Here is a 15,095-nt window from a genome sequence, read left to right on the forward strand (position 1 = left end):
TGAGTCCTTGAAAAAGATGTCAGGCATATGTGCACGTGTGCCTAAAATTCCAAGAGAATGGAGGAAGAAGGATTTCAGAGTGGTCATCCGCCATGGGAAGTGCTCTCTCACTTTCCTTCTGTCTCTTTCTCCAGTGATCACATGTGCTCTACAGCACACAAAAAATAAATAAAAAAGAGCTGGCAGATGCTGGGATGTCCTGAGACCTACCAATTTAACAAAAACTAAGCTAAACAGTTATTAAAAGAAAAATTTACAAAAAAAACAAACAAACTAATTTTGGGGTGTCAGGTGGTTTAGTGGTTAGGGATGTTGGACTCTCACATGGCTAATCACAGTTTGCGTCCAAACTTGGTGGCTTTCTCTCTCTCTCTCTCTCCCCCCCTCCCTCTTCCCTCCCTCCCTCCCTCTGTGTGTGTGTGTGTGTGTCTCTCACTCTATTCAAACTGAAAATAACTATAATGGGACCAGCAGTTAGTGTAATGGCTATGTCGCTGAACTCCCATGTTGTTGACCGTGGTTCGAGTCCTGGACCTGGTGGCTTAAACTCACTCCAGGCACGTGTGTGTGCGTGCCCAAGATCCAGAGAGGAGAATGGAGGAGAAGGGATTGCGGCGTGACCATCCCCCCCGGGGGGGGGGTTTCTCACATTCTATCTTTCTGTCTCTCTCTGTCTTTCTGGTGAGCGCTCACACCCTATAGTTAAAACCTCTTTAGAAAAAGGAAAAAGAAAAGAACTATAATGATAAATCAAATAAAGGAAATAACTTTTTTAAACAACTCTAATTTCTTAGAATACTATAGCTAGTACTGAGGTATTAGATAACACATCTTAAACAAAACTTAACAAAGTTTAAACATCATATCTGATAAATTCTTTCCTTGAAAATAAACTCCCTACTTACTCAAATAATCATTTAAACTCCTTGCTCAGATTTTCTACCAGAACCACAAAAGGTTTAAATACATTCCTGAAAACCACATAATCTTGTGGCTCGTTGCTATTTGTAGGATTACTCACGAAGAAATGGGTTAAGAACTCTCTTCAGTAGTTCGCCCTTAGGTGCACCGGCTATCACTTCCGTCAATCTGTGAAACAAAATTGACACCTCTCACTATCTCGTACTTAATACACTTTACAGCAATCTTCACATTCTCACTATCTCCATCTGTGTCAGTTCACCTGATCTGTACGATATATTGATACATAACAGGCATTCTTCTTGTAGGTGAAAAAATGGGTCATCATTAATCCATCCAAGGTTAGGATGCGCTTGGACAGCAGATTTGAGACGTGAATCCAAGTTTTCTAAGACAAATCAGTATTTTTCAGCTAAGTCATACTGCCTGTTATCAATGTGCCACTCTATCAGAGGGAAGAGATTAGTATATAAAAATTAAATGCAGTTTGTGAATCCTCATGCCATCTTGAAATAGTTTTACCCACTTAAGCACTGACCAAGAATGCTTAAGGATGCTGCGAATCAGTGTTCCCCAGATGAGCAGCACCAGCAACACCAGAGAACCTGTTAGAAATGCAAATTCCTGGGCTCACTAGATCCACTGAATTAACAAAGAGGTAGGAAAATTACAGTTTAACAAGCCATCCAGGTGATTCTGAAGCATACTGAACTTTGAGAATTATTGCTACAGACTTCTAGCCAGAGGAGTACAGACAGTCATCACCTTACCCTACCCTACTTCCCTTTTCCTTAGTGAATCAGAATTTCCCTCACATTATCCTCTACCTCTCTACCTAAAGTCTCACAGAATAGCTCAAGTCCCCTCACTTTACCAAGAAATCACAAACATTTGAAGTAACCCAAAACTTAGTTTACGAATATTTGCTATTCTCAAATAAGTTTAATTGCTACAACCATCTACCTAATTCAAGCAATTTAAAAATTTTAAATATAATTATTTATTTAATTTTATTTATTCATTCATTTATTTTAATTTGACCAGAGAGAGAGAGAAAGAGTGAGAAAGCAAGCTGCCAGGTCTGGGACTTGAACTGTGGTCAGCCATATGGGAGTGTGCAGCACCTTAACCACCACGCCACCTGCTGGTTCCAGGCAATTTAAATTTTATCACGTTATCCAATAAACAGAATATTTGGACAGTTCTTTCATATTCATTATGTCACATAAAAATATGACTTAGTTTACCTTTTCATATGATGTGAAATGAGTTTATAATCAAAATATGTTACCTTTCCAAAGTAAGCAAAGGTTAAAAAAAAACAGCAGCTCTAGCGTGATCAAGTGGATAGCGTTCCCGAACGGCAAATTTAACATCATCTGCCTCATCGGTTCGAAACCGTAAGATATTTAAAATTAGGTACTCATAATCTGTTAAAACAATGTTCCCCTGCAATAGAATAAAATACAATTTAATGCTTTCCCAAATCATTCTTGAAACTGAAAAACTGAGAATGACACTGTAGTCTTTTAACAAGCTAATCAAGGTTACCGAAATGCAGTTACAAAACACAAAGCACCAGTCACTTCTAAACAAGGCTCCTTGCAGTTGCCTAGTGGAGACTGGGAAGTAAGATAAATTCTAGAAGCCCAAGTTTGAAATACACTGAAGGAAACTAGAGCAACTTTTTAAACTCATTGTTGGTTCTACAGAAGTTACTAACAAAAGCACAATCTATTAACATCTTACTAAAAACAGCACAATAATTTTACTAATACCTAATGATCATCAGCTGAGTTTACTCTTATCCTTGCATGGGTCGTTGGAAAAGTCGTGATGTGTTTTTCTTTCTTCTTCTTTTCTTTTTTTTTTTGAGAGGTTTTTTGCTATAGGGTGTGTGTGCTTGCCAGACAGAGACAGAGAGACAGAAAGCAAGAAACCACCCCCCAGAGGGGATGGTCACACCACAATCCCTTCTCCTCCGTTTTCCTCTCGGGATCTTGGGCACGCACGCACACATGCCTGGCATGAGTTTTAAGCCACCAGTTCCGGGCCGCAAACCGCGGTCGACTACATGGGAGTCCAGCGACATAGCCATTACGCCAACTGCTGGTTCCCATGATGTGCTTTTCTATGCAAAAATGCGTTATAACTTTTCCAACAACTCAATATTTCAGAAGCCAAGCAAAGAGCTATAGTACTGTCACCTTTCTATTTTATAGCAATAGTAATGTGGCAAGAGCAATAAAGAGTTATGCCCTTTGCCCAAGTAATTCTATACCTGTAATGTTACCTAATGAAATAATGCAATAAACCAAAAGTTATAAGTTTGAAGATGTTCACTGCACATTATTTATGACAGAACAAAACTATAGGGCCAGCCCATGGCTTAGTGGTTAAAGAAGCTGGATACCCCATGGAAAACCATGTGGTTTGAATCCCGGTCCCAGTAGCTTGAAAACTATGCTATGGCCAACCAAGGTTTGAATCTGCCCTGGCAGTTTGGAAAACACAGTAGGCACATGTGCATCTGTGCCCACAATGCTGAGGGGAAGAAGGAATGAAGGAAAAAGGATTGCAGTGTTATCATGCCATTAGAGGGTGTTTCTCTCTCTCTCTCTCTCTCCCTCTGATGAACACACCCAGCCTCTGGCTATTTAAATGAACAAATAAAAAAAATTATGCTCTATGCTGAAAAACTTTCTTCCAAAAACAATGTTCTAATTCACCAAGTTTTCTCCATTCTTACAAATATGGTTATTACAAACATTTTTATCATCTACATATTGATAGAGAAGGAAGAGAAAGAAGGAAAAAATCTTTTTATTTCTTTAGCAATCTGTGAATTTAAATATGTATTCATGATTCTATAAACCATTTGTATTTTTTTAAGTCTAATAAATAGCCTTTTTTCCATTTCAGTGCATTGTGAAAACTGCAAATTAAGGTTATGAAGATCCTATGAACCATACAAGTTACAAATATTTTTCTCAGCTTTCATTTTCCAATACAGTTCATATTCTTGTCTACCTTACAGTTTTAAAATTGATGTTGTCAGGACTAATCAATTGTTTATGTTAGGCTTAAAAGTCTTTTTCATCCTAAATTTGTCAATCTTCATCCATCTTTTCACTAGTACTCTTATTATTTCATTTTTTACAATGAACCTTTAAAGCATATGGGATTTATTTTGTTCTAATTAGCTCAAGAAACATTTATTTCCAAGATAAAGTCTGGTGACTAAGAGAAGGAGCAGAGTCAAGCAGCAACAATGGCAAGGCCTCAAGCAGTCCTCCCCTGAAGGCTGATGATAATAGAAAGACATAGTAATGTTCTTGGATCTCACTATGTTGTGATCCTCTTGCTTCAGTCTCCCAAGTAGCTGGGACCACAAGGCCTAGCCACCTTGCCTGGCTTTTTAGGCACACCAGGAATCAAGCCCAGGCCTCCCAAGTGGCCTCAGGCTGTGAGAAACGGCATAGCTCATGGCACCTCGGAGGGGTGAGCTATCTTATTTATAACAAACTGTTTTCTGGTTGTACTGCACTAGTCCTAAAATGTACCAGATGATATCTTCAGTTCTTAGATCTTCATTTTCTACATTGATAATACCATTCAAAATATCTCAGGTCTGCCTAAATTCCAATCCTCAGATAAAATGAAGGTTATTACCAGAAAATCACATTTTATTTCTGTGGCCCTTAATTGTCTCACTGTTGTATCAACCGCCTTTGACACAGAAAAAAAGATCTCCATCCACGTTTTATTACCAGTATTACATAAATGATTAACTTAATGGTGAACTCTCCCTTACCCAAACCCCCAAATTTAACTTACCCTATCATAGAGTTCAATGATTAAGTGATAAGCAGCTTCATCACTTCCAAACTGAAAGTCTACAATTCTATCCACACCAAGTTGTTTTGCACTAACTAATCTCCGACTCTTCAAATGTTTACGGCACTAGCAAAAAAACAGAAGAAAAATGCATTTATATAGTGAAAGTGAATTTCTAACCATTTGGTTCTAGTTTATAAATAAACTTTTCCTTTTCATTACCATCAAGTATAATATTCTAAAAAATAATTATTTAATTTTATTTATCATTATTATTTTTCAGTTTGCTACAGGGCACTGAAAATCACGAGAGAGAGAGAGAGAGAGAGAGAGAGAAAGCAAGCCACTAAGTATTGAAACAAAGTCAGCCATGTGAGAGTCCAGCATCCCAAACACCAGGCCACCTGCCTGCCCCCGGGTATAATATTTAAAAAGTAGTAAATAAAGTAGTATATTCATAAAATAAAAGCTTACAGATGACAATCAGAGAAAAAACATTTTAGGGGCCAGCAAGTGGCATGGTGGTTAAGGCACTGGATTCCGACATGGCCAACTGTGATTTGAATCCCAGACCCGGCAGCTTATCAGGTGCATATCACCTTGCTACGTGCATGTGCGTGCATGCCCAGAATCCTAGGAGATGAAAGGACCGCAGTGTGGTCATACCCCCTGGGGGGGTGATATCTACTTTCCCTCAGTCTCTCTGACGCACACATGTGTACTATGGCAAAAACCTTAAAAAAAAAAAAAAAAAAAAGACTCCTTGGTTAGAAAGAATTTTTTTTTCAAGGCTCAAACTTAAGACAAATTTCATAATGTAGTTCATGTAAAATCACTCTAAAACCAAAGAAAAACAAGAAATACAAAAATTCATTCTTTTGTTAAATCAATTATTTATTTAATTTTATGTATTATTATTTTTTAATTTGACCAGAGAGAGAGAAAGGAAAAGTGAGAAAGCAAACCACCAGGTCCAGGACTCAAACCATGGTCAGCCACGTGGGAATTCAGCACCTTAACCACCACACCACTGCCAAACCCCACAAATTAATTCTTAAAATTAATGTTGTCTGGGGCCAGCAAGTGGTATGGTGGTTAAGTATCCTGGACTCCCATGTGGTCAACCACGGTTTGAGTCCTAGACCTGGCAACTTGCTTTCTCACTTTCCCTCTCTTTCTCTCACTCTGTCCCTCTCCGGTCAAATTAAAATAAGTAAGTAAATAAATAAAGTTAAATAAAATATTTATTTAAAAAAATTGTTATTGTCCCTTCCCCAACTAGAAATATTTCTTCTCCAGATGTGACTGAAATTCTCATTTTGTATAATATTTATATATTTAGGCAGATATAAGACTTTAAACTTTTTAGAAGAAATCATCTCTCTTGCCTTAATTCAACAGCTTTAATGTTATTAAATATTAATTCATTAACATTTAATTTTAAATAAAACAATGACCTATATATGGTGCTATCTTTAAATCCCTTGAGGAAAATCACAATCCAGAGTTCCCTAGTAATTTTTTTCTTAGAGATTTTTGCTACAGGGCTCATGCACTTGCCAGACAGACAGAAAGTGAGAAATCACCCCCCCAGGGGGGGATGGTCACATCAGTCCCTTCCTCTTCATTGTCTTCTCAGGATTTTGGGCGTGCATGCACATGTGCCCAGTGTGCTTTTAGCTGCCGGGTATAGGATTCAAACTGCACTCAACTACTCGGGAGTCCAGTGGTGGAACCATTATGCTATCTGCTAGTCATCCTAGTAATACTTTTTTTAAAGAATTATTTTTTATTATTTTAATTTGCTATAGGGTATGTGTGCTCACCAGAGAGAGGCAGAGACAAAGACAGGAAGTGAGAAAGCAAGCTGCCAGGTCCAAGATTGGAACCAGTGGCCGGTGGGAGTCCAGTGCCTTAACAACCATGCCACCTGCTGACCCTCTCAGTAATATTTTTATTCAATAAAAATAAAGTTAAAATGATGTTAGAAGGACAGAAGTCTACACCACAGAAAGTTTAAAAAGGTATTATTTATCATGGTGTAGGTATGGACATATACTACATACGTATTAGCTTTTTTTTTTTTTTTGAGACATTTTTGCTATAGGGCACATGCGTTCACCAGAACGAGACAGAAGGATCAACAGTTAGCATAATGGCTATGTCACTGAACTCCCATGTAGCCGACTACAGTTTGAGTCCCGGACCCGGTGGCTTTAACTCACACCAGGCACGTGTGCGTGTGTGCCCAAGATCCCAAGAGGAGAATAGAGAAGGGATTAGGGCATGACCATCCCCCCGGGGGGTGATTTCTCTCTTTCTATCTCTCTGTCTCTGTCTTTCTGGGGAGCGCATGCACCCTATAGCAAAAACCTCTCCCAAAACAAAAGAAAACAAGCTTGTTTTGTTTATTTCTCTATCAGCTTGATGAAGATAACCTTCTGTTCAGTGTGACAAGTTATACTAGGGAATTTTTACAAGTCTATAGAAGGGGGGAACCGCAAATGGTAGAATGGTTATGTGGCCAGACTCCCACATAGTTGACTGCTGTTTGAGTCCTGGACTGGCAGCTTGAAACTCACACCAGGTGCGTGTGAGTGCCCAAGATCCCAAAAGAATGGAGAAGGGATTGAAGCACGATCACCTCCCTGGGGAAGAAGGTGATTTCTCGCTTCTGGACTCTCTGGCGAGTGCACCCATCCACCCTATAGCAAAAAAATCTCTCTTAAAAAAAAAAAAAAAAAAGGTCTGTGGAAGTGGGCAACAGATGGTGTAGAGGTTATGTTGCTGGACTCCCACATGGCTGACTAGAATTCAAGTCTCTGACCCGGTGGCTTGAAACTCATGTCAGGCACATGTGCATGCCTGTCCAAGATCTCGGGAGAATGGAGAAGGGATTCTACTTTGGTCATCCTCCCTAGAGAGTGTGCATGCCCTAAGGCAAAAACTTCTTAAAAACAAAACAACTGTGGAAGGAGCTGGCAGGCATAGTGGTTAAGGCACTGGACTCTCACGTGGATGACCACAGTATGAGTCTGCACCTGTTGACTTGCTTTGACTTTCCCTTTTTCTGTCTATTTGCCTCTCTCTGCTCAAATTAAAATAATAACAAATTAAATCAATAAATAAATCTTTTAAAAAGTCTGTAGAAAAGTGGAATTAATGTAGGAGTTTATTTTGGTGCAAAAAATGTTTGAAATCTGGGCCAGACCGTGGCATGGTAGTTTATGGCATGGTGGTTGGGGTGGCTGGATCCCACAGGCTGACTATGAGGTTTGAGTCCCAGACTTGGTGGCTTGAGAAACACTCCAGGTGCATGTACTGTAAGCCCCAAATCCACAAAGAACAGAGACATGGAGGAGAAGGGATTGCAAAGTGACCATTCCCTACGGGGGGAATAGCGGTGATTTCTCACTTTCCCTTTCTTTCTGTTTCTCTTCCACAAGTATATGTGCCCACTGACAAAATTTTAAAATAAATTTTTTTGAAATCCATAGTTTTTTCATAGTATGCATTTTTTATGAACTTTTTGAACACCTCCCTCTCATAACTGGCATCCCCAAATATGAGAATTAGCACCCATCACTTTATTAACCACATAAAGACATGGCTCTGCCTATGTCATATGACAGTAATAACTGATTAACGTTGCCTGCTTCAGCAGAAGGACTCTATGTATTTAGATTGATATGTATATCTAACTCACAATTCTAAGATTTTCCTTTTAGAGTGACTGACCTATCGATGTAGCCAATTGGAGATATTTATATAATTTCAGTATTTCTCTCACTGGCTTTTTGTCTTATCTATAAAACTGAAATGATATTTGTTCATTATATTCCACAGAGTTGTTAAACAATTTAATTGAAATACATATTCATCTATTTTAAAAATTGCTACACTAATAAAAGTGTCATAATTATTAAAGACAAGTCCCTATGAAACCATTTTTGGGTTATTATTAATAAATTAACCTTTAATAATCTTGGTCTCCTCTAATGAAATAACACAATGCTACACCAAATAAATGTCTGAAGGAAAGTAAGGACAGGATGATGGAAATGAACACAGAGAGAGCTCTAATACGTGTCAGGCATTATGTTAGGTGCTTTACATGTTATTTTAATTAATCTTCACCAATAACCCCATGAGGAAAGTACTATGCACATTTTAACTTTAAGAAACTAAATTCCAAGGGCTTAAGTAACTTTTCCAGGTTATAAAATTAGTTAGTGGCAAAACCATTAACTTAAAGCTAGGCATACCTGACTTTAGAGACTTTTTTCTGTACCACATGAGCTTTCAATCTATATGTCAATAAAAGAATGGGTAATATATTGGCAAATGTAAAATCTCATTTTTCATTTTTTTTAAATCTTTTTTTAAAATTATTTTTATTTATTCATTTACTTATTTTATTTTGACCAGAGAGACAGAGAGAGAGAGAAAGTGAGAAAGCAAGCCACCAGGTCCAGGACTTGAACCATGGTTAGTCATGTGGGAATGTCTAGCGCCTCAACCACCATACCACCTACTGGTCCCAATCATTTTTCATTTTTTATAAAAAGTAAAAACAAAAGTACTTGTAGATAAAAAAGTAAAAAAGGCATATTAATATCATTGTGTATTCCTATAAAACAGAGATTAAGGATATAGTTCACAAAAGTGAGCTCTGGAAGATAAAGCTATAAAAAAAAAGGAGGAGGGGACACAGATAACAGAAGGCTAAGAATGCCAGGATCCAGAATATGAATTCAGAAATTAGGGGACCATGGGGCTGGCAGTTGGCATGGCAGTTTGAGGCGCTGGATTCCCACATAGATGATCACGGTTCAAGTCCTATACCTGGTGGCTTGCTTTCTCACTTTCCCTTTCTGTCTCTGTGTGTGTCTCTCTCTGGTCAAGCTAAAAAATAATAATAATAACAAATGGAATTAAATAAATATTTTTAAAAAGAAATGTTAAAAATATTAGGAACTATAAAACACGAGATAACTAATGAAAATGATGCTTTAGGAAAATTTATGCCAGTCTAATATGTCTAATATAAAATACTGCTCTAATATTTTTTGATGGGGGAGAAGTGAACAACGGTGCAAGGCTGAATGTGATAAAAGTTTGTACTGTAATAGAATGGTGACTACAGGTATGGAAAAAAAAGAAAGAGCACAATAAGGATGAAAGATAATAGGGAAAAGGCCATTAATAAATATCTACTTTATTCATGCCATCACCTACTTCCTCTAACTTTATTTTACCTTTATTCATAATAGTGTAAGAAAACCAAACAGTTTTAAAAGTCAGTTGTTACCAACCAGTACCAAAGCCTTAAAATTTAAAGTAAAACTTAAAATTACCTTCATGGCAAAACTAGATGGCATCATATTCTTAGGCCACTCAAATTCTGTTGTGTGAATTCGTATGCCAGATTCAAGTAAAAGTGTAGCTTTAAAGTCTGGCCTGTTAGAAAAAAAAAGTCAAAATTTTCTTTGAGGCATTTGCCAAAGCTAGTAACTCCGTGAATCAGACTTAAAATGCAGAGTTTTAAAAAAAGCAATAATCTCATACTTAATTACTAAAAATAAAACAAACCTATAAAATGCTCTTACTTTTGAAGACGAATAAGATACGTCTTATTATCCACATCATAAACATTGTTTACTCTCATTCCTAGCAAGCTGCAAAGACAAAACATATAATAATCATACTATGTCCTGAAACATGAAACCACACACAATTTAATTAAAGCTGTGAAAGAGGAAATCTTTGGCTATTAGTAAGACTCCAGCAGGCAGTGCAGTCAGGAAGGCAATCAGGCATTCAGCCCAAAACTTAGCTAGCACCAAGGTCAAAAGTGGTCTATCAGTCCTAGGAATACCATACGCCATGCGTCTTGAGATGACCCAGTGCTTTTTTTGGGAGGCATACTAAAATCCAATTCAAGTTATTACAAGGGGAACAACGGTAAACGAGGCCCCCGGAATACCACAAAGCTCACTTGGCTAAGTAACAGAAAGACTCCAGTTTCGGCCCGAATCGATCAAATCTAGCGAAAACGGCAATGCTCCCTTTCTTTGGGGTGAAGGGTAGGAGATGGTGAAGAAACCAGGCCTCCAGTGTGGACACCTCTGCAGCAAAGGACCATTCCAGCGTCTCGCGTTTTACCAAACGTCTGCTGCTGAGCCAGGAGACCCAGGCCGGCCGAGAGCACTGCGCTAACGGGACACGACCCAGTGAGACAAGCCAGAGAGCAGGCGCCGGGGGAGACACGAAGTCCTAGGGCCCGCTCAGGAGCTCGGGACCCCGGGAAAGAGGCCACGCGCTAACCCGTGCCGGCCTAGCCAGGTCCACCGAAAGGCACTAGGAGGAAATAAGAGGAGCCATCAAGTTGATCTCGTTTTCACCGTGGGCCCAGCCTTGCCTCCAGCACTCCCCGCACTAGCCTGGCCACCTAGCACAGTACCTAGCATTAAGCTCCGCGAGTACCGCGCGGAGGTCAATGGTACTAAAGCGGGTCTTCATGGCGAGCTTTGCGGGTCGCTACCGCTGTTTCCTTCGCTGACTGACGGGTTCGACGTTGCTACTCTTCCGCGCAGGCGCCCTTGGCGGGGATCTACGGCAGCGCAGAGGATCCAATATTCTTGAAGCGCACGTATTTGTGTCACTTTTCTAAAGAATTTGGCTGTCAGATCGCCGTCCATTAGCTTTTCGTTGTACCAAACAATTCGAAATAGATTCAAGTTGTTACTTGGAACTGCATTTGTTCCTTGACTGCGACCTGTCTTGTCCGGTACTTGCCACGTTACGTTTTGGAGCGGCAGCCAGCCCCCATAGTGACCCCTGCTGGTGGTGACAATTTTCCAGGAGAGTACCAGGAGGATTTCCCCGGAGGGAGAATAAGTTTCCATGCGGAAGGGCCACAACCCCCTCCCACTCTCTTTCTTGGACTTGTGGAATTTTGAAATGTAAGGAAGCGGACCTGTTTCATTCGTCCTCAGTGAGATGATCAAGCCAAACCCTCGAAAAGGAGTGTTCGCTTTGATGGCTTCTGCTCTCCGAGGGAGCATTCCATGGTATAGTGCGGGATTCTCGCCAACCTCAGTCTTGGTATCCCCCAAGACTGAAAATAATATTTGTTGTGCCACAATGCTTGGGAACCTAAACATCCTAGTGTTATGCTGGGTAATGGTGAAGCAGGGTAAACGTAAACTAAGACACGATTCTCCAGAGGGGGAGGATTCACAGTGTTGTGAGGAAGAGCCATGCAAGAATGACGAAAGCACATACAGCACAGCATTGCTGTGTTATACGCCACAGTAAACCATAGAAATAGCTCAAGATACAAAACGAACCATTTGAAGGGCGTAGGAAAGACTGGGAGCCAAATCGACTCCATTCCAAACTGTGAAAGTGCGAGGTTTAATTACACATAAGCTATAATCCCCCAATGCATTCCCCAAATAATGGCGAAATATTTTGCATAAAAGCAGCCTATGGAAAGGCACAAAACTTAAGTGCTTCTGAGTAAAAAATAAACAAAAACTAAAGAAGCAAAACTACCTTAGGACCCTAGATGAGGACCATAAGAGCAGGATACTAATTTAAGTTTTACATGGGGCAGTCAATGTGTCCACTAATTCACACTCTGTTTCTGCTTTGTCCAAAAAAAAAAAAAAGTGGGGGGGCATCGAAAGGTGTGCAAGAACAAAAAGGAGAGGGGGATCAAGATAAGTGTAAAGATTACAAGGGAACTTCATCATTACTTCTAAATTCCATCACGTTTACTTTCTGATATCATTTCTCTGCATTAAGAAAATTCTGAACCAAGGATACTTGAGAACTTGTGGGAAAAAAGGGTGTAAGTAGAGGAGGGAAAATCATCCAGTTTTCATGGAGAAGAGAAAAGTGGATATCAGAAACCACAGACAAATGCTATTGATATTTGTCCCAGTCAAAAACTCAGAGCAGATTATTAATTGGTTCTCAAACTTTAGCATGCACTAGATGTTCTGGAGTCCCACACCCAGAGATTCTGATTTCTTAGTTAACTTTGGCAGAAGATAGCTGCAGTTTTAACTGCCAAGATGAAAGAAGCCAGTGGCCCATACATGGACTTTCACTGATCTTTATACAATGAAATGATGACCACTAAGAGTCAACAAAACAAGATGTAACTGACAATTTCACTTTTAATTCAAGTCAGGGAAATGTTCTATGCATAGTCTGTGAGATGTTTTTATAGTTGAGGTAAATTCACATAAAAATTCACCATCTTGATGTGTACAATTCAGTAACTTAAAATATTCATAATTTAAAATATTCACAATGTTGTGAATATTTTATTCCCCCTTCTCTGGTCAAATAAAATAAATAAATAAAGTTAAGTAAAATAATTACTTTAAAAAAGGACAGTCATAGTTCCTTAATCAATTTCCAGAGTTGAGTCAATCTACAGGCCTGGAGAACCCTGAATAAAGGAGATGCTGGGAGTGTGAAAGCTGCATAGGAAGCCCAGGTTTGGTGACCAGGCCAACCTGAACACACAGGACACGGTTACATGTGCCTATAACCTTAGCTAATTGGGAGGCTGGGGCAGGAGGACTACAACATTGTGTGACCCTGTCAAAAGTACTTATCTCTATTTCTATCTCTCCGCCTCTTTCATAAAGTGAAAAATAAATAAATAAATAAATAATAAAAATAGCAGAGTCAGTCCATAGTCTAATGATTAAGGGAACTAGATACCACATGGCTGACCATTATTTGAATCCTGTCCCCAGTGGCTTGAGTAACATACATGTGGGTGTGCCCAAGTTCCCAATTGAATGGAGAAATAAAGAAGGGATTCTGACTTGACCATGCCCCATTTGGGGTGGGGGTGTGTGCTTTCTCTCTCTCTCTCTCTCTCTCTAGAAAACACATGTGCCCTCTGGCAATGAAAAAAAAAGCACAAAGAAAACAAGCAAACAGAAAAACAAAGTTAAAGGGCATGTATAGTGGAGACTAAAAATGGCCACAATTTCTTTAACACTAGTGAAGTTGGTTCTATTCCCTTTCTACCTTTGAGTCTAAGCTAGCCTGTGACTTCTTTAATTAATAAAGCACAGCAGAGAAAAAGGATTATGAGTTTTTGGTTCCAATTTTGAAAAAGACCTGGGGCCAGCAAGTGTCATGGTTAAAGTGCTGAATTTCCACATGATAGACCACAATTCAAGTCTCATATCTGGCAGCTTGAAAACCACGACAAATAAATAGATAAATAAATAAGTAAAAATAAACAAATGTTAAAAAAAAGACTGGTAACTTCCAACTTGGCCTCTTGAAGCTTGAGTCAGTATGTAAGAAGTCTAGTAACCTGCTGTAGAGAGGCCTTCGGACTGTGGAGAGGGAGAGAGGCCTGTCTGAGCTCAGTTTTACAGCCAAACCTATCAAGGCAGAGGCATGTGAATTAAGTCATCTTGGGATCTCCAGGTTAGACCAGCCAATGATGAACACCTCAGTGCACATAACCTGGAGTGGAATTGTCCAGAAAAGCTTTGCCCAAATTCTTCACCCTCAAGAAAATGAGGTACAATAAAATAGTTATCTGAAACTACTGAACTTTGGAGTAGTTTGTTATACAAAATAGAGAACATAAATGACAGGCAAATTTAAACAAATGTATTTATTTATTTATATTATTTTTAGAGAGATTTTTGCTATAAGCTATGTGTGCTTGCCAGAGAGACAAAGAGACAGAAAGTGAGAAATCATCCCCCTAGAGGGAATGGCCACACAACAATCCTGTCTTCTCCATTCTCCTCTTGGGATTTTGGGCACACACACATACACATGTGCCTGACATGTTTCAAGTCTCCAGGTCCAGGACTCAAACCACAGTCGACCATGTGGTCGTCAGGAGATGCAACCATTATACTGTCTGCTGATATATAAACAAATGCATTTAAAAAGAAAGTAAAGGTGCTGTTAAATTGAATTAAAGTTGACCCAGGACTGCCTTGTATGGTGACTCCTGACATAGCAAATTGTAATCTAATTTGGTATGTAACAAAATGAAAGTCTAACTAAGACTATATGGATGCTTCTGACTTCTGATGTTTCAGCTTACAATTCCTCAACTTTGTAATGGTACAAAAGCATTAAGGATGGGGTAATACAGAGATGAGTAATAGAGGAAGGGAGGGAACATGGGAAGATAAAGTACATTTAATTGACAAAATAATGAAAAGCTATTCGCGGGAACCAGCGGTTGGCATAATGGCTGTGTCGCTGGACTCCCACGTGGTCGACCGTGGTTCGCGTCCTGGAACTGGTGGCTTACAACTCACCCAGGGCGC

At 39.3% G+C, this 15,095-nt stretch overlaps 1 protein-coding gene across 1 annotated transcript in view; it reads right to left on the minus strand.

Moving 5' to 3' along the window:
* The window catches only part of NEMF (nuclear export mediator factor), a 66,800-nt gene extending 55,441 nt beyond the window's left edge, over nt 1–11,359 (minus strand). The window contains 6 exon segments of the mRNA XM_006160502.3: nt 1,022–1,089; nt 2,213–2,370; nt 4,759–4,884; nt 10,116–10,218; nt 10,368–10,436; nt 11,222–11,359. Of these exon segments, the coding sequence (XP_006160564.1) occupies nt 1,022–1,089; nt 2,213–2,370; nt 4,759–4,884; nt 10,116–10,218; nt 10,368–10,436; nt 11,222–11,280 (583 nt within the window). The 5' untranslated portion in view covers nt 11,281–11,359.
* Between the last annotated feature and the right edge of the window lie 3,736 nt (nt 11,360–15,095).

Source organism: Tupaia chinensis, unplaced genomic scaffold (genome assembly GCF_000334495.1).
Source record: "Tupaia chinensis unplaced genomic scaffold, TupChi_1.0 Scaffold000688_1, whole genome shotgun sequence".
NCBI classification, from domain to species: domain Eukaryota; kingdom Metazoa; phylum Chordata; class Mammalia; order Scandentia; family Tupaiidae; genus Tupaia; species Tupaia belangeri.